General features: G+C 45.8%; 1 protein-coding gene across 1 annotated transcript in view; it reads left to right on the forward strand.

Moving 5' to 3' along the window:
* Positions 1-23905, forward strand: part of LOC149457051 (coagulation factor VIII-like) — a 114675-nt gene that overhangs the window by 76256 nt on the left and 14514 nt on the right. Inside the window, exons 19-24 of the mRNA XM_089684135.1 lie at positions 1358-1471; positions 4522-4593; positions 8104-8189; positions 12695-12850; positions 14336-14480; positions 20337-20485. Coding sequence (XP_089540261.1) covers positions 1358-1471; positions 4522-4593; positions 8104-8189; positions 12695-12850; positions 14336-14480; positions 20337-20485 — 722 coding nt within the window. The remainder of the gene's footprint in view (positions 1-1357; positions 1472-4521; positions 4594-8103; positions 8190-12694; positions 12851-14335; positions 14481-20336; positions 20486-23905) is intronic.

Here is a 23905-nt window from a genome sequence, read left to right on the forward strand (position 1 = left end):
CTGTACATTACATATGTCTGACCACTGCACTCTGTACATAACACACTTCTGATCCCTGCACTCTGTACATTACATACTTCTGATCCCTGCACTCTGTACATAACACACTTCTGATCCCTGCACTCTGTACATTACATACTTCTGATCCCTGCACTCTGTACATAACACACTTCTGATCCCTGCACTCTGTACATTACATACTTCTGACCACTGCAATGTGTACATTACATACTTCTGATCCCTGCGCTGCATACATTACATACTTCTGATCCCTGCGCTGCGTACATTACACACTTCTGATCCCTGCACTCTGTACATAACACACTTCTGATCTCTGCACTCTGTACATTACATACTTCTGATCCCTGCACTCTGTACATAACACACTTCTGATCTCTGCACTCTGTACATAACACACTTCTGATCTCTGCACTGTGTACATTACATACTTCTGACCACTGCAATGTGTACATTACATACTTCTGATCCCTGCGCTGCATACATTACATACTTCTGATCCCTGCGCTGCGTACATTACATACTTCTGATCCCTGCATTCTGTACATAACGCACTTCTGATCCCTGCACTCTGTACATAACGCACTTCTGATCCCTGCACTCTGTACATAATGCACTTCTGATCCCTGCACTCTGTACATAACACACTTCTGATCCCTGCACTCTGTACATAACACACTTCTGATCCCTGCACTCTGTACATAACACACTTCTGATCCCTGCATTCTGTACATAACGCACTTCTGATCCCTGCACTCTGTACATTACATACTTCTGATCCCTGCACTGTGTACATTACATACTTCTGATCCCTGCACTGTGTACATTACATACTTCTGATCCCTGCGCTGCATACATCACATATGTCTGACCACTGCACTCTGTACATAGGCTCACGTTTTCTGTTTTAAGCACAGTTTTACCACACCCACAATCTTCATTCTTCTCCTCTGGGTGCTTAAGGCAGGGGGCCTGTCAGAAAGGCTGTATGGGGTTCCATGATTCCTAATGGTACTGCCAAGCTTGCTTTGATAAAATGAGTTGTGGGGGGGGGGCTACGAAATTGAACGAGCAAAGCGACAAAGTCTCTGTAAATGTGTATATGGCGGAGTAAAAAAAAATTCTATTTTATGACTAAATGTGCAATATTGGCATAAAAAAATTGGTTAAAATCATTCAGATTTTTTTTTTTTTAACTAACTCATTCACAGAATTCAATTGAATGTCGATAAAATGCCGAGACTCTCCTGGAAGATATGACACCTTGGATTTTTTTTTTGTTTTGTTTTTTTTTTGTCAACTTTATTCTCTTCAACTTACGTGAGTGTCTTTATTTCAGGTGTCGGGGTGACTTTGGAAATGACAGCTCAGACAACTGGCCTGTGGCTTATAGAACCAGAAGGAGAATATAATGACCATAATATGACAGCACTCTACCTAGTCTATAATTCAAGTGAGTCTGTACAAAGATAAGTGTGTGGAGATGAGTGCCTGGGCAATACTGTTATTAAAGATGTTGTAATTAAATCTACATTATATGGCCATTATATTACATTAAGTGACCATCACACCTCTATGAGCTTGTTGATTTGATTTCCAAAAACACTTCCATTAATATGGAGTTGCCCCCATTGTAGCTATAACAGCCTCTGTTCTCCTGGGAAAACGTTCCATAAGATTTTGGAGAGTGTCTGGGGAAATTTGTGCATTTGTGAGGTCAGGTGCTGATGTTCAATTAGAAGACCTGGCTCACATTCGGCATTTCAACGCATCACAAAGATGCCCAGTAGGATTGAGGCCAGGTATTGATATTGGATGAGAAGACCTGACTCCAAAAGGTGTTTGGCATTGGTGAGGTCAGGTACTGATGTTGGATGAGAAGACCTGATCCCAGAAGTGTTTAGTAGGGTTGAGGTCAGGTACTGATGTTGGATGAGAAGACCTGAATCCAAAGGTGTTCAGTAGGGTTAAGGTCAGGTGCTGATGGTTGAGAAGACCTGATCCCAGAAGTGTTTAGTAGGGTTGAGGTCAGGAACTGATGTTGGATGAGAAGACCTGATCTCAGAAGTGTTTAGTAGGGTTGAGGCCAGGAACTGATCTTGGATGAGAAGACCTGATCCCAGAAGTGTTTAGTAGGGTTGAGGTCAGGTACTGATGTTTGATGAGAAGACCTGAATCCAAAGGTGTTCAGTAGGGTTAAGGTCAGGTGCGGATGGTTGAGAAGACCTGATCCCACAAGTGTTTAGTAGGGTTGAGGTCAGGAACTGATGTTGGATGAGAAGACCTGATCTCAGAAGTGTTTAGTAGGGTTGAGGTCAGGAACTGATGATGGATGAGAAGACCTGATCCCAGAAGTGTTTAGTAGGGTTGAGGTCAGGAACTGATGTTGGATGAGAAGACCTGAACCCAGAAGTGTTTAGTAGGGTTGAAGTCAGGTACTGATGTTGGATGAGAAGACCTGATCCCAGAAGTGTTTAGTAGGGTTGAGGTCAGGTACTGATGTTGGATAAGAAGACCTGATCCCAGAAGTGTTTAGTAGGGTTGAGGTCAGGAACTGATGTTGGATGAGAAGACCTGATCTCAGAAGTGTTTAGTAGGGTTGAGGTCAGGAACTGATGTTGGATGAGAAGACCTGAATCCAAAGGTGTTTAGTAGGGTTGAAGTCAGGTACTGATGTTGGATGAGAAGACCTGATCCCAGAAGTGTTTAGTAGGGTTGAGGTCAGGTACTGATGTTGGATAAGAAGACCTGATCCCAGAAGTGTTTAGTAGGGTTGAGGTCAGGTACTGATGTTGGATGAGAAGACCTGAATCCAAAGGTGTTCAGTAGGGTTAAGGTCAGGTACTGATGGTTGAGAAGACCTGATCCCAGAAGTGTTTAGTAGGGTTGAGGTCAGGAACTGATGTTGGATGAGAAGACCTGAATCCAAAGGTGTTCAGTAGCGTTAAGGTCTGGTACTGATGGTTGAGAAGACCTGATCCCAGAAGTGTTTAGTAGGGTTGAGGTCAGGAACTGATGATGGATGAGAAGACCTGATCTCAGAAGTGTTTAGTAGGGTTGAGGTCAGGAACTCATGATGGATGAGAAGACCTGATCCCAGAAGTGTTTAGTAGGGTTGAGGTCAGGAACTGATGTTGGATGAGAAGACCTGATCTCAGAAGTGTTTAGTAGGGTTGAGGTCAGGTACTGATGTTGGATGAGAAGACCTGATCCCAGAAGTGTTTAGTAGGGTTGAGGTCAGGTACTGATGTTGGATGAGAAGACCTGAATCCAAAGGTGTTCAGTAGGGTTAAGGTCAGGTACTGATGGTTGAGAAGACCTGATCCCAGAAGTGTTTAGTAGGGTTGAGGTCAGGAACTGATGTTGGATGAGAAGACCTGAATCCAAAGGTGTGCAGTAGGGTTGAGGACAGGTACTGATGTTTGATGAGAAGACCTGATCTCAGAAGTGTTTAGTAGGGTTGAGGTCAGGAACTGATGTTGGATGAGAAGACCTGATCTCAGAAGTGTTTAGTAGGGTTGAGGTCAGGTACTGATGTTGGATGAGAAGACCTGATCCCAGAAGTGTTTAGTAGGGTTGAGGTCAGGTACTGATGTTGGATGAGAAGACCTGAATCCAAAGGTGTTCAGTAGGGTTAAGGTCAGGTACTGATGGTTGAAAAGACCTGATCCCAGAAGTGTTTAGTAGGGTTGAGGTCAGGAACTGATGTTGGATGAGAAGACCTGAATCCAAAGGTGTGCAGTAGGGTTGAGGACAGGTACTGATGTTTGATGAGAAGACCTGATCCCAAAGGTGTTCAGTAGGGTTGAGGTCAGGTACTGATGTTGGATGAGAAGACCTGAATCCAAAGGTGTTTAGTAGAGTTGAGGTCAGGTACTGATGTTGGATGAGAAGACTTGATCCCAATGGTGTTCAGTAGGGTTAAGTTCAGGTACTGATTGTTGAGAAGACCCAATCCCAAAGGTGTTCAGCAGGATTGAGGTCAGGTGCTGATGTTGGATGAGAAGACCTGATTCCAAAGGTGTTCAGTAGGGTTAGGATAAGGTACTGATGTTGGTTGATAAGACCCAATCCCAAAGGTGTTCAGTAGAGTTGAGGTCAGGTACTGATATTGGGTGAGAAGACCTGATTCCAAAGGTCTTCCTAAAGAAGGGATGAGGTCAGGTCTCTGTGCCGGACACTCAAGTTCCTGCACACTAAACTGGTCAAACCATGTCTTTATGGAGCTGACTTTGTAAACAGGGGCACAGTCATGTTGGAACAGAAAACGGTCTTCCTCAAACTGTTACCACAAGGGTGGAGCCACAAGGGTGGAAGAGCACAATTGTCTAAAATGTCTTTGTATTCTGTAGTATCAACAGTACCCTTCACTGGAAACACCTGAACCCAATCATTTGAAGAGGGGCCAAATACTTCCACATAGTGTACATATTAAAGCATCATTACATAGTGCAAATTTAGTAACGAACATAATATGTATTGTACATGTGCTTCGTCCTTCAGGGTGTCACCAACCTCTTGGTTTATCTTCAGGAAAAATCAAAGATTCACAGATTACTGCATCAGGACATTATGGTAAGAAATGTATTTTTAAACAACTACTATGCAAGATACAAAACAAACATATGCAACCCCAAATAAAATATATAACACACATTATGTGGTCAATGTTTGTGGACATCTGACCATCAAAACCTATATGAGCTTGTTGGACATTCCATTCCAAAACCAAAGCACGGGCATTAAGTTGGTTCCTGCTTTGTGCCTGTACTGATGCAGCCACAAGAACATTTGTGAGGTCAGATGGAGGAGAAGTCCTGGCTCACAATCAGCATTTCTGTTCATCTTAATGGTGTTCAGTAGGATTGAGGTCATTACTATGTGTAGGCTACTCAAGTCCCACCACACCAAACTGGTCAAACGGTGTCTGCATGGAGCTGAAACAGAAAATGGTCTTCCCCAAATTTTTGCCACAAGTTTGAAAATACACAATGGTCATGGTGTATGTCAATGGCGTCAGTCATTTGAAAGGGGGGGGGGGTCCACTTACCGTTGCCTATTTTAGGTTGTTGCGATGGTCAGGTGTCCACAAACCTTTGGCCATATAGTGTACTTTAGTAAAGCTGGCCACTCCATGTATTCTTACTGAGATGTTCCTAATGAGGTGGTGAGGTAGATTTCACAGAGTCACATGTGCATAGGGAAAAGAGTTCCCCCAGAAAGACAGTTTCACATGGGACCATGCAGCTTAGTCAAAAGGGCTTTATTAGAAAAACAATTATGCGTTGTAAAAAGACAATGTTGTCTAGTCACCTAAGCAGCTGCTCATACATCCTCATACATACACACATGGGAAGAGCGAGAATAATTAACACCTTCCCACCCGACCTATAACAGATTTGATGGCCTGGCGGGACACTCGCCGTTGTGACGGGACACAGCCCATGACATATCACAATGGAAACAAGTGAGAGATGCCTTGTCAAAACACTAAAACCTACTCACTAGATCAACAGCCATTGCCGATATAGTTGGTACTCATCCTCAACTGGTAGCACAACGTGCTAAAAACCTACGAGACATGCTAGTCCACTCAGAATTTTGTAAAAGATTGACGAATACCTGGATCAAGAGAGTCCCCCCCTAAAAGGCATGTTTGCTTTTGGTCACTGCCAAATCTGTAGATTTCTTGATAAGACAGGTGTGTTCGCCAATTGGGATCAGTCGAAACAATATAAGATCCGGGGTTTCGTGAACTGCTCGACAACACGCTTTTTAATCTGTATGCTTGAATGCCCCTGTAAAAAGTATTCTATTGGGAAGACTAAGCGACAGCTCCGAATACGTATTGGTGAGCACGTCCGTAGTATCAAAAACATTAAGAAGAGCAAAAATAGAGAAGAACACAGTCCCATAGCGATGAATTTTGCTGAATGCCATAATGGAAACCCAGATGGCTTGAAAGTAAAGGGAATCTTTCTGCTTCATCTCTCAAGAGGTTGCCGGGATTTTAATACAGTCCTAAGCAGAAAGAAAACAAATGTGGATTTTTAAATGAGGTGCCCTGACCCCACAGGGCCTGAATACAGAATGTAACTTACAGGTCTTTCTGGAATCGTAGGGACCCTCACGTGTTGTTCCCGTAGTTCCTTTTATTTAAATGAGGATGTTTCAATGTAGGAACTCAATGACCTTGTAAGTACCTATCCTTTTCTTCTCTTTTTTACTACTATTTTTGAAGATATCTCTAGATATGGTCAGGGGCGGACTGACCATATGGAAACTGGGGCACTGCCCAAGGGCCTGGGGTCAGTAGGGGGCCCCATGAGATGCCCCTGGTACCTTTTTCATAGGCTTTTTTGAGTTTGGGCAAGGACACAGGGGCCCCATGATCCCCTCATTGCCCGGGGTCCCATGAGTTGTCAGTCCGCCCCTGGATATGGTCTACTCCTAGCCGAGATCTTTATAGATCTATGCAGTAACTTGACTTGTGTTTTCCCTGGAGGTATCGTGCATCATCTACTTTTGAGTGTGTGCGCAATTATGCTGAGAGGCGACATTTCTTGGTGAAATAGGATACAGCCGCACCGCAAGGTATAAATATCCTGACATATTGGCCCCGCCTATCCCTGAAGAAGCCAAAGCCCATTGGGCGAAACATGTTGGACTACACCTCTCCACACACGTCCCACGCGGGACATCACCGCGTTCTGCTACTCCCTCGTCCGACTTCCATCACACTTATGGGCATCCAGCACCTCCAGCTGTCAGGGACCATCGCGACGCATGGGTCTACATATGCGTAGGTGTCTGTCAAGACATGCAGGCAGCAGGGCACTAGGACCCAGGCGCACCCGTCATCTATGACAGTACTGGGCAGGCACTAGGACTTAGGCTGCGCCTCTCAGGTGCAGGGCGGGCTACTTAAACCAGCCCTGCACAGACACTTGTTGCCGAATGGTCTTTGCGTATCCTGTTGCCTGTGTTGTGAGTACTCTGATCTGGATTGTCTGACCTTGTTGCCTTCTCCTGACCCCTTGGCTTGCCTGACTCTGCTCCTGGATGCTCCCTTATAGATCTGATCTTCTGGTATTGACCCTGCGTGTGACCCGACTATCCCTTGCCTACCATCTTGTACCGCACCGACCCGCTAGTTACCGACACGGCCTGTTTGACTCTGATCTTGCTCATCCATCCATCCATCCCTCAGGGATCCCCGGGCTCCCTCACATCAGACTCTTAACCCACAGGAGCCTCTGGCAGACTCCTCTACCTCTGGTAGAGATACCCGGTAGCTGCGACCTGGTCCCGGAACGCTCCAAGTCCATCCCCACCATCAGGGGCCCTGGTGAACAAGTGTTCCGGTACTTATATTCCGCACTCTGGGGAGACTCTATCAGGGGACTGATAGAGGTGCTGTCAGGTGGTGCTGTCAGGTGTACACCAGCCATACATACAGTGGACAGAATAGGAATTTCCATACCGCCAGTGCTGTACAGCATATGAGGAATGCATCTCCATGCCATCTAGCGGTACTGTCCTGGAAATATTCACCACCTCATTAGGAACACCTTAGTAAGAATACATGGAGTGGGCAGCTTTACTAAAGTACACTATATGGCCAAAGGTTTGTGGACACCTTGACCATCGCAACAACCTAAATAGGCAATGGTAAGTGGACCCCCCCCCCTTTCAAATGACTGACATCATTAACATACACCATGACCATTGAGTATGAGACCATTTGAGTTTTGGTGACCACACCCACTTACCTACTGCAATTCCCCTGAGTGAGTCAGCAATCATTTGGTAGCCGATATGAATATAGGGTAACCATTGTATTAAAATCCCTTTCATAGCTCTTTTAAGTTCTTTGTATAGACTTCATAGAGTACATGGCAGAGCAAAGAAAGTCAAGGTGAGCCTAGCCAGAATAATGGTTTAACTAAGAGCTTGGGCACTTGGTTCAAGTTCCATGAAAGATAATGGGACCACAGCTGGCCCCCCTATACACAAGGACCTAAATATTTTATGTTGTTCTGCTCTTTTGCATTGTCATTATCTTTTTCCCTTTTGCTAATAAAGGATCTTGGGTGCCATCCCTGGCCAGACTGGGAAACAGCGGAACTGTAAATGCTTGGAGTGTAGACAATCAGAATTCTTGGATTCAGGTGAAGGTTGATAGAAATGTGTCCGTTTGCTTACCAATAGCATTTGTTGTTATGTTAAATATCAGAACACTAAAGAGTCTATTTATAACAAATTGCTCCAGTCCAAACTGTATTTTAGGGCATGGTGGCCTACTTTTATTGGACAAAATAGAAAGTTCACATACACATCAGTTGCCCATGCAGGGGTTTCCACCATCAACATGAAAAGTCAACTGAAAAAGCTGATCCACCTGGCTCCCCTGTCAGCAGCACCGCTTCTCTCCTTACCAGTCCCTCTGACTGCGTTGCCCAGCCATCCTGGCTCCCTTGGCTGTCTTGACCTTTAGTCACAGTACCCTGCTGTACAGCCTCTGGACAGGGGTTCTCCTGACACCCCAATAAGAGCCCACCTGACTCCTGGCCCGAGACCTCCTATCTCCTGGTTGTTGGCTCTGGCTCCTTTGACCCCTGGGTGAGACCCTCTGTGTCCTGGCTGGGGCTTCTCTGAGCACTGGGAGAGACCCTCTGTCTCCTGGCTGGGGCTTCTCTGACCACTGGGAGAGACCCTCTGTCTCCTGGCTGAGCTCCTCTGACTGCTGGGTGAGACCCACTATCTCCTATCTGAGCGAGACCTCCTATCTCCTGGTTGTTGGCTCTGGCTCCTCTGACCCCTGGGTGAGACCCTCTGTGTCCTGGCTGGGGCTTCTCTGACCACTGGGAGAGACCCTCTGTCTCCTGGCTGAGCTCTTCTGACTGCTGGGTGAGACCCTCTCTGTTCTGGCTGGGGCTCCTCTGACCGCTGAATAGAACCCTCTGTCTCCTAGCTGGACTCCTCTGACCACTGGGTGAGACCCTCTTTCTCCTGGCTGAGCGAGACCCTCTATCACCTGGCTGGGCTCTTCTGTCCACTGGGTGAGACCCTCTGTGTTCTTGCAGGGGCTCCTCTGACCCCTGGATTAGATCCTCTGTCTCCTATCTGGGCTCCTCTGACCACCAGGTGAGACCCTCTGTCTCCCAACTCCTGGCTGAGTTCCTGTTACCCCTGGGTGAGACCCTCTGTCTCCCGACTCCTGGATGGGCTCACTTGACCCCTGGGTGAGACCCTCTGTCTCCCAACTCCTAGCTGGGCTCCTCTGACCACTGGGTGAGACCCTCTTTCTCCTGGCTGAGCGAGACCCTCTATCTCCTAGCTGGGCTCTTCTGTCCGCTGGGTGAGACCCTCTGTGTTCTTGCAGGGGCTCCTCTGACCCCTGGATTAAATCTTCTGTCTCCTAGCTGGGCTCCTCTGACCACCAGGTGAGATCCTCTGTCTCCCAACTCCTGGCTGAGATCCTCTGACCACTGGGTGAGACCCTCTTTCTCCTGGCTGAGCGAGACCCTCTATCTCATGGCTGGGCTCTTCTGTCCGCTGGGTGAGACCCTCTGTGTTCTTGCAGGGGCTCCTCTGACCCCTGGATTAAATCTTCTGTCTCCTAGCTGGGCTCCTCTGACCACCAGGTGAGACCCTCTGTCTCCCAACTCCTGGCTGAGATCCTCTTACCCCTGGGTGAGACCCTCTGTCTCCCGACTCCTGGATGGGCTCACTTGATCCCTGGGTGAGACCCTCTGTCTCCCAACCCCTGGCTGGGCTCCTCTGACTTCTGGGTGCGACCTCCTATATCTCCCGACTCCTGAAGGTGGCTCCTTTGACCCCTGGATGAGACTATGTGTCTCCTTATTCCTGGCTGGAACTCCTCTGACCCCTGGGTGAGACCTCCTGTCTCCAATATGGGAGTTGTCTCCAAACAGGGAGCCCTGAACTATCCTCAGGTTTGAGTATATAAAAGCCCTTCATATCTGTGTACTCATATAGTCTGCAGGCACCTGTTAAAATCCAGACACAAGATTGAAGGTTCCGTCTCACCCAAGACACCCAAGACACTTTGTAACCTTCAAGCTCCAGGACCCAATCTGGGACTACAGAATCCAGGGAGAGCCAAAAACACAGCTTTTTCCCTGCTGAAAAATTATAGCTTGGAACCTTGCATTAACCCTTAATGCGAATCCTGTGTCATTTTCATTCTGTGCAAATGGGACAAAATCGAATGTTCTCTGGCTACATTTTAAGCAATTCGATTGTGTGAATGGGGAAAATACTGCAACATGGCCACTAGATGGCGATGGCTAGCATAGGAAATAAGTACACTCCTCAAATCCATCTAGTGGCTATAATAACATGGTATTTTCGAATGTGTGGTGCATTCACGCATTTGACTGGTAGAGGATATAGCCAGAGAGCATTCAATTTTGCCCTGTTTGAACGGAATACACTTACACGCATGAACAGCTTTAAAGTGGTATCTCCAGTCAAGACTTTCAGACTCGGAAAGGCTAGAGGACATCAGAAAAAGGTGTATATAAAATTTAAAAAAGGATGTCACACTGTCATAAGAGGCCTTAAAGGGGGATCCTCAGGGGAGGAGTATGAAGCATGGAGTTGGGCTTTAAAGCAGATCTACAGCCAAGACTTTCAGACCCAGATGGGCTAGAAGACATCAGAAAAAGGTATATATAACATTTTAAAAATAGGATACCATAATGTCACAGAGGCCTTAAAGGGGATCCTCAGAGGTGGAGCATAGAACCTGGAGTTGGACTTTGAAGCAGATCTCCAGCTATGACTTTCAGACCCAGATGGGCTAGAAGACATCAGAAAGAAAGTATATATAAAACTAAATGAAAAAGATATCATATTGCCATATAGGCCTTAAGGGGGATCCTCAGGGGAGGAGCATGGAGCCCAGAGATGGGTTTTAAAGCGGATCTCCAGCCAAGACGGTGCGACAATGAGAACCTCTTAGGAGGAGAAGACTTTGTAAGGTAGCTGTGCCTACATTATGGTAGGAGCCCCTAGGTGCCCAAAACTGTACTTCCACTTTCTAGGCCTAGTCAATATTATTCCTATTGAACCATTGGAGTAGAAAATGGTCCTACTGTAGGGAAATTAATCTGAAGACCTTTAACCACTTGCCCTCCTGAGGATTTCCCCCCCTTAATGACCACGCCTCTTTTTGCTACTCGGCGCTGCACTAATTCAACTGATAATTGCGCGGTCATGCAATGCTGCACCCAAATGAAATTTGCATCCTTTTTTCACACAAATAGAGCTTTCTTTTGGTGTAATTTGATCACCTGTGCGCTTTTTATTTTTCACGCTATAAACAAAAAAAGGCCAAAAATTTTGAAGAAAAACAATATTTTTTACTTTCAGCTATAAAAAATATATAGTAAACTCAAAGTTGGTTATAAATTTAGGCCAAAATGTATTCTGCTCCATGTTTTTGGTAAAAAAAATCCCAATAAGTGTATATTGATTGCTTTGTGTGGAAGTTATAGCGTCTACAAACTATGGTATAGATACTGCAATTTACGCCATTTTTCTGCTATACAGCGCTGCGCTAGTTTAACGGACAATTGCGCGGTCATGCAATACGGTACATAAATGAAATTTACATCCTTTTTTTCCCCACAAATTGAGCTTTCTTTCGGCGGTATTTGATCGCCTGTGCGGTTTTTATTTCTTGCGCTATAAAAAAAAAGGCTGACAATTTTGAGGAAAAAAAAACAATATTTTGGACTTTTTGCTATAAAACATGTCCAGTAAAAAAAAATGCAAAAATCAAATTTAGTCATAAATTTCTGCCAAAATGCATTCTGCGACATGTCTATGCTAAAAAAAACCCCAATACGTGTAAATTAATTGGTTTACGTGAAAGTTATAGCGTTTACAAATGGCGGGAAAGATACTGGGATTTTTAATTTTTATTTATACTAATAATGGCGGCAATCAACGACATATGACGGCGACCAGCGACTTATGGCGGGACTGCGGCGGACTTTTTGACACTGGGGGGGGAACTGACTTGGGGTCACTGACATCCCCAGTGACACCAATACAGTGATCAGTGAAAAAAAAACACTGAAACTGTACTAATGTCACTGGGGAGGAAGGGGTTAACATTTTTAGAATTTGCTGTGTAAGGGGAGTGTTTTACTAGGGGGCGGGGGTGTGTACTGGAAGGGGGGGGGGTTGGGGGGGAGGGAGGGGGGAGCTGATTGAGGGAGAGAAACTCTTCTCTCCCTCTGCAGCTTGTCGGCGAACTGTCACAGAGCAGGGCTGTGTGTAAACAATGCAGCCCTGCTCTGTGTCAGTGATCACCGCTCATCGCTGGAAAACGGCCGGTAAAAACCGGCCGTGACCCGGCGGCGGAGACCCGCTGCTGACACTCGCGGGACAGGTAGAGCGGGCGCGCGCCTCGCACCTGTTTTAAAGGCAGCCGTTTTAAAACGTGCTTTTGCCTACGAGCGCCGCCCTGCCGCCGTTTATATGCGGTGGCTGGGCGGCAAGTGGTTAAGGCTTCAATAATGTACATGGCCCAGGGACAGGGGCTAATGCTGGATAGATTTTAGGAAACCCCCCAGATGCAGTAGATGCAATCCTGGAGAATAGGCGGTAAAAACATTTGTTTCATTGTCTATTATTTTAGGTGGATCTTCTGGCACCCATGATGATTCACGCCATGCAAACTCAAGGTGCTCGCCAGAAATTCCTTTCTCTGTACATATCCCAATATATTGTCTTCTATAGCCTGAATGGAGAAAAGTGGAGCCAGTACCAAGGCAACACCAGTAGTAATCAAATGGTATGTATGTATTTTTGCAGCAGCCGGAAGAAACAGACATCTTATATTGTTGAAATAAAGTGCATGTCAAGCCAAAGCCTGCTATGTGGGGCTCCAATAGAGAGATTTACCCTCATTTCCTGTTCTGCTGACACCAGTTCCACCAGACAGAATCAACAGGTCTATAGCTAAGGTGTAAGAATTGTTCTGATGCATAAGGAGTATAGAGGTGTGGGGGCTGAGATGGCGAAATCCACCTGCCAATCCAGCCCCCAGGCCAATTATTATGTTTAAATGGAACATTTTTGCACACCATAGGGTCTATTTACACATTGCTGTCACACAGCTGTCATGAATAACCCCCCGTAATGCGCCTGATATGTTTATTTCCTATGCTCCTCAGCACCACCTAGTGGCCATAATGATTTTTTTTTTCTGAATACCTCTATTAGGAAACTACTGCATTGCGGCCACTAGATGGAGCTGATGGTTATGGGAAAACCCTATCAGACACATCACAGGGATTATTTGCAATGACTGAGACATTCATACAGTGAATTTTTAATAAATAGACTCCGTATGTAATGTTAATAAATTAAAGAAAAAAAATGACATAGTGGTTTTAGCCTGTTTATAGGCGGAGCTTAAGGCCAGATTCTTTGCGCCCATAGGATCCTGCCGTGATATAGTAATGTGTACGGCAAAATCCAATTTTTTTTTTTTTAATTAATGCAAGTGTATGTTTGCTCCCTGTTGATGATCGATTTGTTAAATGTTATCTGTTGATCCTTCTCCAAATCTAATCACTTCCTATACTCTATGTCTCTTAACATTGTTTCCAGAGTTGGACTACGAAACACCTTCTCAGAGGCGGACTGACCATTTGGAAACCTGGGCACTGCCCGAGGGCCGGGGTCAGTAGGGGGCCCCATGATGGTACCTTTTCATATCCTTTTTTGAGTTTGAGCAAGGACACAGGGGCCCCATGATCCCCTATTGCCCGGGGGTCCCATGAGGTGTCAGTCCGTCCCTGCACCTCCCCCTTGTTATAAGGCTAAGGCAAGGGGAGAAGTTCTGTATTCCTGGCCCAGGGTGACAACGCTGCTCGAATATGTAGTTCACTAAGTGAGCGTTGTCACCCTAGGATAGGGAAAAAGAAAATAATGCAGCCGCATCTGGACTGGCAAGCTGTGATGCATGTGAGTAGGAGGCATTTCGGGGTTGACATGCGTTCTGGAACATACACCATCTGCGCATGCACAGGTAATCACCAATGCAGCATTAACATTTGCGATCACCTGCAGCCGTGCACTTCTATAGCCGTCTGTATGTGCCACCTGCGCCTCCCCCCCCTCCGTGTGCAGAACACGCCGCAAATTTTACACTAGAATTCCCTTGCGCCAGCAAGCGTCCTGAAACATCATGATTTTCACATTTCCATCCCACCTTCATTAATTGGTCACTTAGATGTCTTATAAATGAATGAATCGATGTGTTTCTTTTCAGGTGTTTTTTGGAAATGTCGACGCGTCTAGTATTCGAGAAAACTATTTCAATCCTCCTATCGTCGCTCGATTTGTAAAAATGCGCCCGGTGCACACCGGGACTAGAGCCGGCCTGAGGATGGAACTTTTTGGCTGCGACCTTACTAGTAAGAGTTCATAGGAATGATTTTTATATTTATTATCATAAATATTATTAATGGAATTATAATTACTCGTAACATTGATGTGAACCTTTCCTTTGCCCCAGCAGAACTTCTCCTTTGTTCCCCTTCCATTGCTTCCTATGTGAACTTTTTCTTTGCCCCAGCAACACTTCTCCTTTGTTCCCCTTTCATTGCTTCCTATGTGAACCTTTCCTTTGCCCCAGCAACACTTCTCCCTTGTTCCCCTTCCATTGCTTCCTATGTGAACCTTTCCTTTGCCCCAGCAGAACTTTTCCTTTGTTCCCCTTCCATTGCTTCCTATGTGAACCTTTCCTTTGCCCCAGCAGAACTTTTCCTTTGTTCCCCTTCCATTGCTTCCTATGTCAACCTTTCTTTTGCCCCAGCAGTACTTCTCATTTGCTCCCCTTCCATTGCTTTCTAAGTGAACCTTTTCTTTGCCCCAGCAGAACTTCTCCTTTGTTCCCCTTCCATTGCTTCCTATGTGATCCTTTCCTTTGCCCCAGCAGTACTTCTCCTTTGTTCCCCTTCCATTGCTTCCTATGTGAACCTTTCCTTTGCCCCAGCAGTACTTCTCCTTTGCTCCCCTTCCATTGCTTCCTATGTGAACTTTTCCTTTGCCCCAGCAACACTTCTCCTTTGTTCCCCTTCCATTGCTTCCTATGTGAACCTTTCCTTTGCCCCAGCAGTACTTCTCCTTTGTTCCCCTTCCATTGATTCCTATGTGAACCTTTCCTTTGCCGTAGCAATACTTCTCCTTTGTTCCCTTTCCATTGCTTCCTATGTGAACCTTTCCTTTGCCCCAGCAACACTGCTCCTTTGTTCCTCTTCCATTGCTTCCTATGTGATCCTTTCCTTTGCCCCAGCAACACTTCTCCTTTGTTCCCCTTCCATTGCTTCCTATGTGAACCTTTCCTTTGCCCCAGCAACACTTCTCCTTTCCTCCCCTTCCATTGCTTGCTATGTGAACCTTTCATTTGTCCCAGCAGTACTTCTCCATTGCTCCCCTTCCATTGCTTCCTATGTGAACCTTTCCTTTGCCCCAGCAGCACTTCTCCTTTGTTCCCCTTCCATTGCTTGCTATGTGAACCTTTCCTTTGGCCCAGCAGCACTTCTCCTTTCCTCCCCATCCATTGCTTCCTATGTGAACCTTTCCTTTGCCCCAGCAACACTTCTCCTTTGTTCCCCTTCCATTGCTTGCTCTGTGAACCTTTCCTTTGCCCCAGCAGCACTTCTCCTTTGTTCCCCTTCCATTGCTTCCTATGTGAACCTTTCCTTTGCCCCAGCAACACTTCTCCTTTGTTCTCCTTCCATTGCTTCTTATGTGAACCTTTCCTTTGCCCCAACAGCACTTCTCCTTTCCTCACCTTCCATTGCTTCCTATGTGAACCTTTCCTTTGCCCCAGCAACACTGCTCCTTTGTTCCCCTTCCATTGCTTCTTATGTGAACCTTTCCTTTGCCCCAGCAACACTGCTCCTTTGTTCCCCTTCCATTGCTTCCTATGTGAACCTTTATTGCCCCAGCAACACTTCTCCTTTGCTCTCCTTCCATTGCTTCCTATGTAAACCTTTATTGCCCCAGCAACACTTCTCTTTTGTCCCTTCCATTGCTTCCTATGTGAACCTTTATTGCCCCAGCAACACTTCTCTTTTGTCCCTTCCATTGCTTCCTATGTGAACCTTTATTGCCCCAGCAACACTTCTCTTTTGTCCCTTCCATTGCTTCCTTCGTTCAGCTCCATTAGATTAGCTTCTTCCCCAGCCAGACCGGCTGGAGGAGGTGACAACAGAAAAAGGTTCTGATGTGTTATCTGTGGCTTCCAGGCTCTTAGAAGGAAGAGGAGAGCAGTGAACAGATGTTCTCTGATCTCCCTCCCCTCTACTTGGCGGCACCCTCCACACTGGTCTAGGGTCCAACAAAGAGAGCGCAGAATCTGGGTTGGTGGGGGCACTGTTGCCAGGGTGTGTGGAAGCGATCCAGCGGCTGTACATCTCCCGGATCACTTCCACTTGACAGCCATCAATTACGAGTGTGTGTAAAGTCCCCTGCTTCTACCATCATATGGCATACATCAGTGGCAGTAAAAAGGTTAATTAACACTTACAGCTTTTGTCCTTCCCCCATCCTGCGATTGAACAGTGAAGGAGCAGCAGATTGATAAACTTATTTCTCCATCACTCTGCGCTCTCCTCCTATCAGTATGTCTGTAGCATATGAGCACTGCGGCACAATGGATTCAGGCTCCTTGTGATGCTTATGATACTTCTCCCTCTCCCAGTCTGAGCTCTGCTGTACAGGGATTGATACCAGGTCTAATTTAGGTACTTCCACTGAAATCCATTTCATGATTTAGGTATGCAGTACTAGATTGATCCATGTCTGAGGTTTACTAATATAGGTATTTATATGATGTCAACCCGTTTTATGCAGTGCTTTGCATATTGTACGTACCTTGCATACATACACATAACAGGGCCAATGTAGACAGGAGCTAAGTAACCTACCGGCATGTCTTCGGAGTGTGGGGGGATACCGATGTACCCAAAAGATGCCTTCATAAGCACATAGAGAACATGTAAACTCCATGATTTGGACCCAGAACCCCAGTGCTGCAAGGCAGGAGTACCAACATGATCTGGACCCAGGACCCCAGTGCTGCAAGGCAGGACTGCCATCCACGAAGCCACTATGGTGCTCCACAAATTTACATTTGTATAGCAAGCCACCTTTGGGTCAGTTACAAAAATGGGGTCTATGGGACTTCTCAACCTTGACCAACACCATAAAGCAGCAATAATTATCTGCTGAGGCCATGGTTTTGTAGCAGTTCCTCCATATTTTTGTTAATTAGGGAAGAGAACTTTTGAAAACTTTTGAAAATGATAAACAGTTCCAGAGCAGTTACACCGTGGTTCAAGCCACATACAAGACATATTGTGATTATTCATTTATAAGGTACCTAAAGTATATTACTGCAGCACGGGTGTCAAACTGGTGGCCCTCCAGCTGTTGCCAAACTACAAGTCCCAGGAGGCATTGCGAGATTGACCATTACAAGCATGACTCCCAAAGGCCAGGGGCATGATGGGACTTGTAGTTTTGCAACAGCCGGAGGGCTGCCAGTTTGACACCCCTGCCCTACAGAGTCAAGTATTTATAGTCACAAGGTAATGTATATGCTGTACCCAGGGGCGGACTGACCATTTGAAAACTCGGGCATTGCCCGAGGGCCTGGGGTCAGTAGGGGGCCCCATGAGATGCCCCTGGTACCTTTTTCATAGGCTTTTTTGAGTTTGGGCAAGGACACAGGGGCCCCATGATCCCCTATTGCCCCCGAGGTCAGTAGGGGGCCCCATGAGATGCCCCTGGTACCTTTTTCATTGTTTTTTTTTTAGTTTGGGCAAGGACACAGGGGCCCCATGATCCCCTATTGCCCCGGGGTCAGTAGGGGGCCCCATGAGATGCCCCTGGTACCTTTTTCATTGTTTTTTTTTAGTTTGGGCAAGGACACAGGGGCCCCATGATCCCCTATTGCCTCGGGGTCAGTAGGGGGCCCCATGAGATGCCCCTGGTACCTTTTTCATTGTTTTTTTTTAGTTTGGGCAAGGACACAGGGGCCCCATGATCCCCTATTGCCCGGGGGCCCCGTGAGTTGTCAGTCCGCCCCTGGCTGTACCTTTTATCAATATATGGCGAAACCAGAAGAAGGAATGTTTTAGCCACCAAAAGTCTATCCATTGACAGGTCCAACAGACTTAAACAGGGCGTATCAAGCCAGGGCCCCCAAACTTGTTCAGATTCAGCAGGGCAGTCTCTATACTGGTATGTCCACTTGAAGACCCACTAACATACATATATGTTACGGGTTTCAAGTGGGACACCAGGATGGTGCCTACAGCTGGCAGGCATCATTCCGGTATTGTTTTTTTTCCGGCCGGTGTCTGCCTTTTTTTTTTTAATAAAAGCCATCCAAGCGGCTAATTACCTGCTGGATGGCTTTTAAAGGTGGTGGAGCAGAGGACAACCTCCCCTCGAAGGACTCTGATGACTTCTAGGATACCGGAAACTGGAAGAGACAAGTACAGTTGTTGTTTCTAGTTTTCACAAAAGTAAATGGCGCCATTTTTAAATCTGGAAAGTATCTGCTCACACCGATCACACCGATCTCGGATGATTGTAGGGCAGAGGAGAGGTCTGGGGGTCTAATAGACTCCAGACTCTGATAGACACATAAAGAGGACCTGTCACTGCTGACTGTTATCACAATAACGAAAAAAAAATTAAAGAAGCAGTGTAAAAAAAAAAAAAAAATTTAAATCCTCCGCCCCCTGTGCTTGCATGTAAGGCGAACGCACACGTCAATCCTGCATGCATATGTAAACGGAAAATCGCAATCCTCCTGTGGTCGTTCTTTTGAAAGGATCTACCCTGTACATATAGGGACTAGAGCTGGCCTGAGGATGAAGCATTTTGGCTACGACCGTACTAGTAAGAGTTCAAAGGAATGATTTTTATAGTTATTATCATAAATCATATTAAAAAATGATAATTACTTATAACATTGATGGGAACCTTTCTTTTGTCCCAGCAGCTCTTCTGATTTGCTCCCGTTCCTTACTTCAGCTCCATTGCATTCTCTGGTCAGACCAGCTGGAGGACTTGAGATCAGAGAAAGGAAGTGATGTGTTACCTGTGGCTTCCAGGTTCTTAGTAGGAAGGGGAGAACAGTGAACATACGTTCTTTGATCTCCCTTCTCTCTGCTCAGTAGCACTGGTCCCAGGTCTGCCGATGGGAGTGCAGCCTGGATGGGAACACTGTTGCCAGGATTTGTGGAAGCGATCCGGCTGCACTTCAATCCTGCACACATATGTAAACAGCAATCGCACCTCACATATGAGGTATCGCCGCAAGCATCAGAGCGAGAGCACCATCTTAGCACCAGACCTCCTCTGTAACCCTAAATTGATAACCTGTAAAGCCTTCTAAAACGTCGTTTATGGAGATTTTTTTAAATACCATAGGTTGACGCCATTCCACAAGCATGACATGTTTTGTATCTATTTATTCTGCGTAACACCATATTTTATTAAAAAATGGCTATTATAGTGTGTTTGCGTGCAATAAAATTCATGAAAGTGTATTTTTTTCCCCAGAAAAGTGCATTAAAAAAATGGCTGCGCAAATACCATGTGACATAAAAAAAATTGCAAAACCCACCATTTTATTCTCTAAGGCCTCTGCTAATAAAAATATTTAGAATGTTTGGGAGTTGTAAGTAATTTTCTAACAAAAAATACTGAATTTTAAATGTTAACAAAAGTGGATATATAACGTTCCCGTTTAACAGTGCCCCCTACTTGCCGTATCCATTAAGCAAGTGCAGGGGCGGACTGACCATTTGGAAACTCAGGCACTGCCCGAGGGCCCGGGATCAGTAGGTGGCCCCATGAGATGGCCCTGGTACCTTTTTCGTAGGCTTTTTTGAGTTTTGGCAAGGACACAGGGGCCCCATGATCCCCTATTGTCTGGGGGGTCAGTAAGGGGCCCCATGAGATGCCCCTGGTACCTTTTTCATAGGCTTTTTTGAGTTTGGGCAAGGACACTGGGGCCCCATGATCCCCTATTGCCTGGGGGCCCCATGAGTGGTCAGTCCGCTCCTGAGCAAGTGTTGGAGGAACATCAGACTTCCAGGGGTAAGTTCCTCCATATTTGACCATATACAGTAGAACTAGGTTGCTCTAGGTATGACTAGCCTCACAAACGACACTCAACATATGTGTGATATTATGGTGGGTCATCTTGTGTTTAGATTAGTTGTCTTTTGTGCTTTCCCTTCCAGGTTGCTCCATGTCGCTTGGTATGCAGTCCGGAGCGATCATGCCATACCAGCTGTCTGCCTCTTCTTCTCTGCACTCCATCTTCTCTTCTTGGGTTCCAAATTTGGCAAGGCTGAATCTGCAAGGGCGAATTAATGCTTGGAGGCCACAGGTAAGTGTTCTTTACCTGGTTTCATTATGTGGCCTCCTAAATTAGCCAGTCAAACTGTGTGGGCATCTGTAGGTGGATACCCGACCTTCTCAATTCTATGAGCTTGTTGGAGATGCCATTCCATCACCATGGCCATTGATATGAAATGTTAGCGGGTCTTCAAGCTGGAACAGCCTCCACTCCTCTGGGAAGGTTTTCCATAAGATTTTGGAAGATGTCTGTTGGAATTTGTGCCCATCTGTGAGGTCAGGTATTCATACCTCCAAGCTTTGCAAGTTAGGAATGAGGGACGCCATGAGACATGCATCGCACTCTGTATGCCATGGTGAAAATGGACGTGGCTAAGCTGTGCCTAATATTGGGCAAAACTTAAAGGAGCATGGTTAAATAAAGTCTATACCTACATACAGTATACACTGTACATAGTCTGCAGTGCTTGTGCTCACAACATACTCCATAATTACTGTGCTATAAATGACAGTCTACCTTATGTAAACAGGGGTCTCCTAACATTTCAAATAAAGGGCCAGTTTACGGTCCTTCAGACTTTAGGGGGGCCAGATTGTGACCACTAGGGGTAGAAAATGTTCCGGGCCCAGTATCAGTTGGAATAAACATGGCCTCAGGGCTGGTGGTCCATAGGAGGAATAGTGCCCCATCATTGGTGTCAGTGGGAGGAATAGGGCCCCATCATTGGTATCAGTAGGAGGAATAGTGCCCCATCATTGGTATCAGTAGGAGGAATAGTGCCCCATCATTAGTGTCAGTGGGAGGAATAGTGCCCCTTTACTGGTGTCAGTGGAAGGAATAGTGCCCAACACTGGTATCAGTGGGAGGAATAGTGCCCTATTGTTGGTACCAGTGGAAGGAATAGCACCCCATCATTGGTATCAGTGGGTGGAATAGCACCCCATCATTGGTATCAGTGGGAGGAATAGCGCCCCATCATTGGTATCAGTGGGAAGAAATAGCGCCCCATCATTGGTGTCAGTGGGAGGAATAGCGCCCCATCATTGGTATCAGTGGGAGGAATAGTGCCCCATCATTGGTGTCAGTGGGAGGAATAGTGCCCCATCATTGGTATCAGTGGGAGGAATAGTGCCCCATCATTGGTATCAGTGGGAGGAATAGTGCCCCATCATTGGTGTCAGTGGAATAGCGCCCCATCATTGGTATCAGTGGAAGGAATAGCGCCCCATCCTTGGTATCAGTGGGAGGAATAGTGCCCCATCATTGGTATCAGTGGGAGGAATAGCGCCCCATCATTGGTATCAGTGGGAGGAATAGTGCCCCATCATTGGTATCAGTGGGAGAAAAAGCGCCCCATCATTGGTATCAGTGGGAGGAATAGCACCCCATCATCGGTATCAGTGGGAGGAATAGTGCCCCATCATTGGTGTCAGTGGGAGGAATAGTGCCCCATAATTGGTGTCAGTGGGAGGAATAGTGCCCCATCATTGGTATCAGTGGAAGGAATAGTGCTCCATCATTGGTATCAGTGGGAGGAATAGTGCCCCATCATTGGTATCAGTGGGAGGAATAGTGTCCCATCATTGGTATCAGTGGGAGGAATAGTGCCCCATCATTGGTATCAGTGGGAGGAATAGCGCTCCATCATTGGTGTCAGTGGGAGGAATAGCGCCCCATCATTGGTATCAGTGGGAGGAATAGTGCCCCATCATTGGTATCAGTGGGAGGAATAGTGCCCCATCATTGGTATCAGTGGGAGGAATAGTGCCCCATCATTGGTATCAGTGGGAGGAATAGCGCCCCATCATTGGTATCAGTGGGAGGAATAGCGCCCCATCATTGGTGTCAGTGGGAGGAATAGTGTCCCATCATTGGTGTCAGTGGGAGGAATAGTGCCCCATCATTGGTATCAGTGGGAGGAATAGCGCTCCATCATTGGTATCAGTGGGAGGAATAGTGCCCCATCATTGGTATTAGTGGGAGGAATAGTGCCCCATCATTGGTGTCAGTGGGAGGAATAGTGCCCCATCATTGGTATCAGTGGGAAGAATAGCGCCCCATCATTGGTATCAGTGGGAGGAATAGTGCCCCATCATTGGTGTCAGTGGGAGGAATAGTGCCCCATCATTGGTATCAGTGGGAAGAATAGCGCCCCATCATTGGTATCAGTGGGAGGAATAGTGCCCCATCGTTTTACACAAATAGAGCTTTCTTTTGGTAGTGTTTGATCACCACTGGGGTTTTTATTTTTTATTATATAAACTAAAAAATACAAACATTTTGAAAAAACCCAACTTTTTTTTACTTTGTCATAAAACCTATCCAATGAAAAATAATTTCTTCATAAATTCAGCCCTTTGGTATAAAAAAAATCCCAATAAGCATATATTGATTGGTTTGTGCAAAGGTTTTATATATATATATATATATATATATATATATATATATATATATATATATATGTATATGTATAAAAATTAAAAGTTGGAAATAAAACAGTTCACGTCCATTTCTGGCCCATATGGCCCCCAGAGGTCTTAATATAGAGATGGACGTGACCTGTTTTATTTCCAATTTTTAATTTTTTTACATACATTATGTAATTTTTATTATTGTTCATTTATATTTTTTTACTGCAAAATTTTAGTCGTTTGGTTGATCCCTGTTACATGCAATACGTATTGAGTAAGGGTTTTTGTAATTATTTATGTCGTAAGGGTGTATGGGGGTGTGTAGTTTCGTGGATCCACATCTTACATTCCCACCATATTGGATGTTTTGTTTTTTTAGTGAAGCCTAGTTCAACTGTGTTGGGTGTGTAGCTGGTTCTACATTGCAATTTTTGACTTGAGGTGTGTAGTTGCTAGCTTAACTTGAAGGGGTTCTGTGGACTTCGGGGTGTACACTCTTGAGTGCACCAAGATGGTGGAGGATGCTTTCTGGTCCTCGTCACATCCAGTTTCCTGGTAAGAGTAGCAAGATGGCCGACGCCACACATCCAGCCAGGGAATGCAACAAATCGGTTGTAGTAGGCAGAGCTATAGCATATAAATGAGTTTGCCAATCACCACGGCCCTATGCCTCTGAGGACACCCAGTGGGAGGGACGAAACGCGTTGGATACGCACTGTGGTGACATCACTACCGGTGTTTAAAGTGCACAAGGGTTGTACTGCCTTCCAAGCCGGCGTTTTACGCTCTTTTTATTTTGGAAACGTGAGTGCAATACCAGTGCATCTTATTCTATTTAATAAACGGAATCACACTATTTGGATGCCTTTCTCCATTCTTTGCATGCATATACTCTACATCATGACATCATGACGGAATGTTAGGCTTCATTTACCAGGAGGGACTGCAAGATCCTTCAGGAACTTCACATGCCCCACCAAATTCAGAATGACTCTTGTTTCATTATGAGAGTCCAATATAGTTGGTGAGTTGGTGGCCA

The sequence above is a fragment of the Staurois parvus genome, unplaced genomic scaffold (assembly GCF_062004578.1).
Source record: "Staurois parvus isolate SC_StPar_1 unplaced genomic scaffold, SC_StPar_1.0 ptg000337l, whole genome shotgun sequence".
NCBI lineage: Eukaryota > Metazoa > Chordata > Amphibia > Anura > Ranidae > Staurois > Staurois parvus.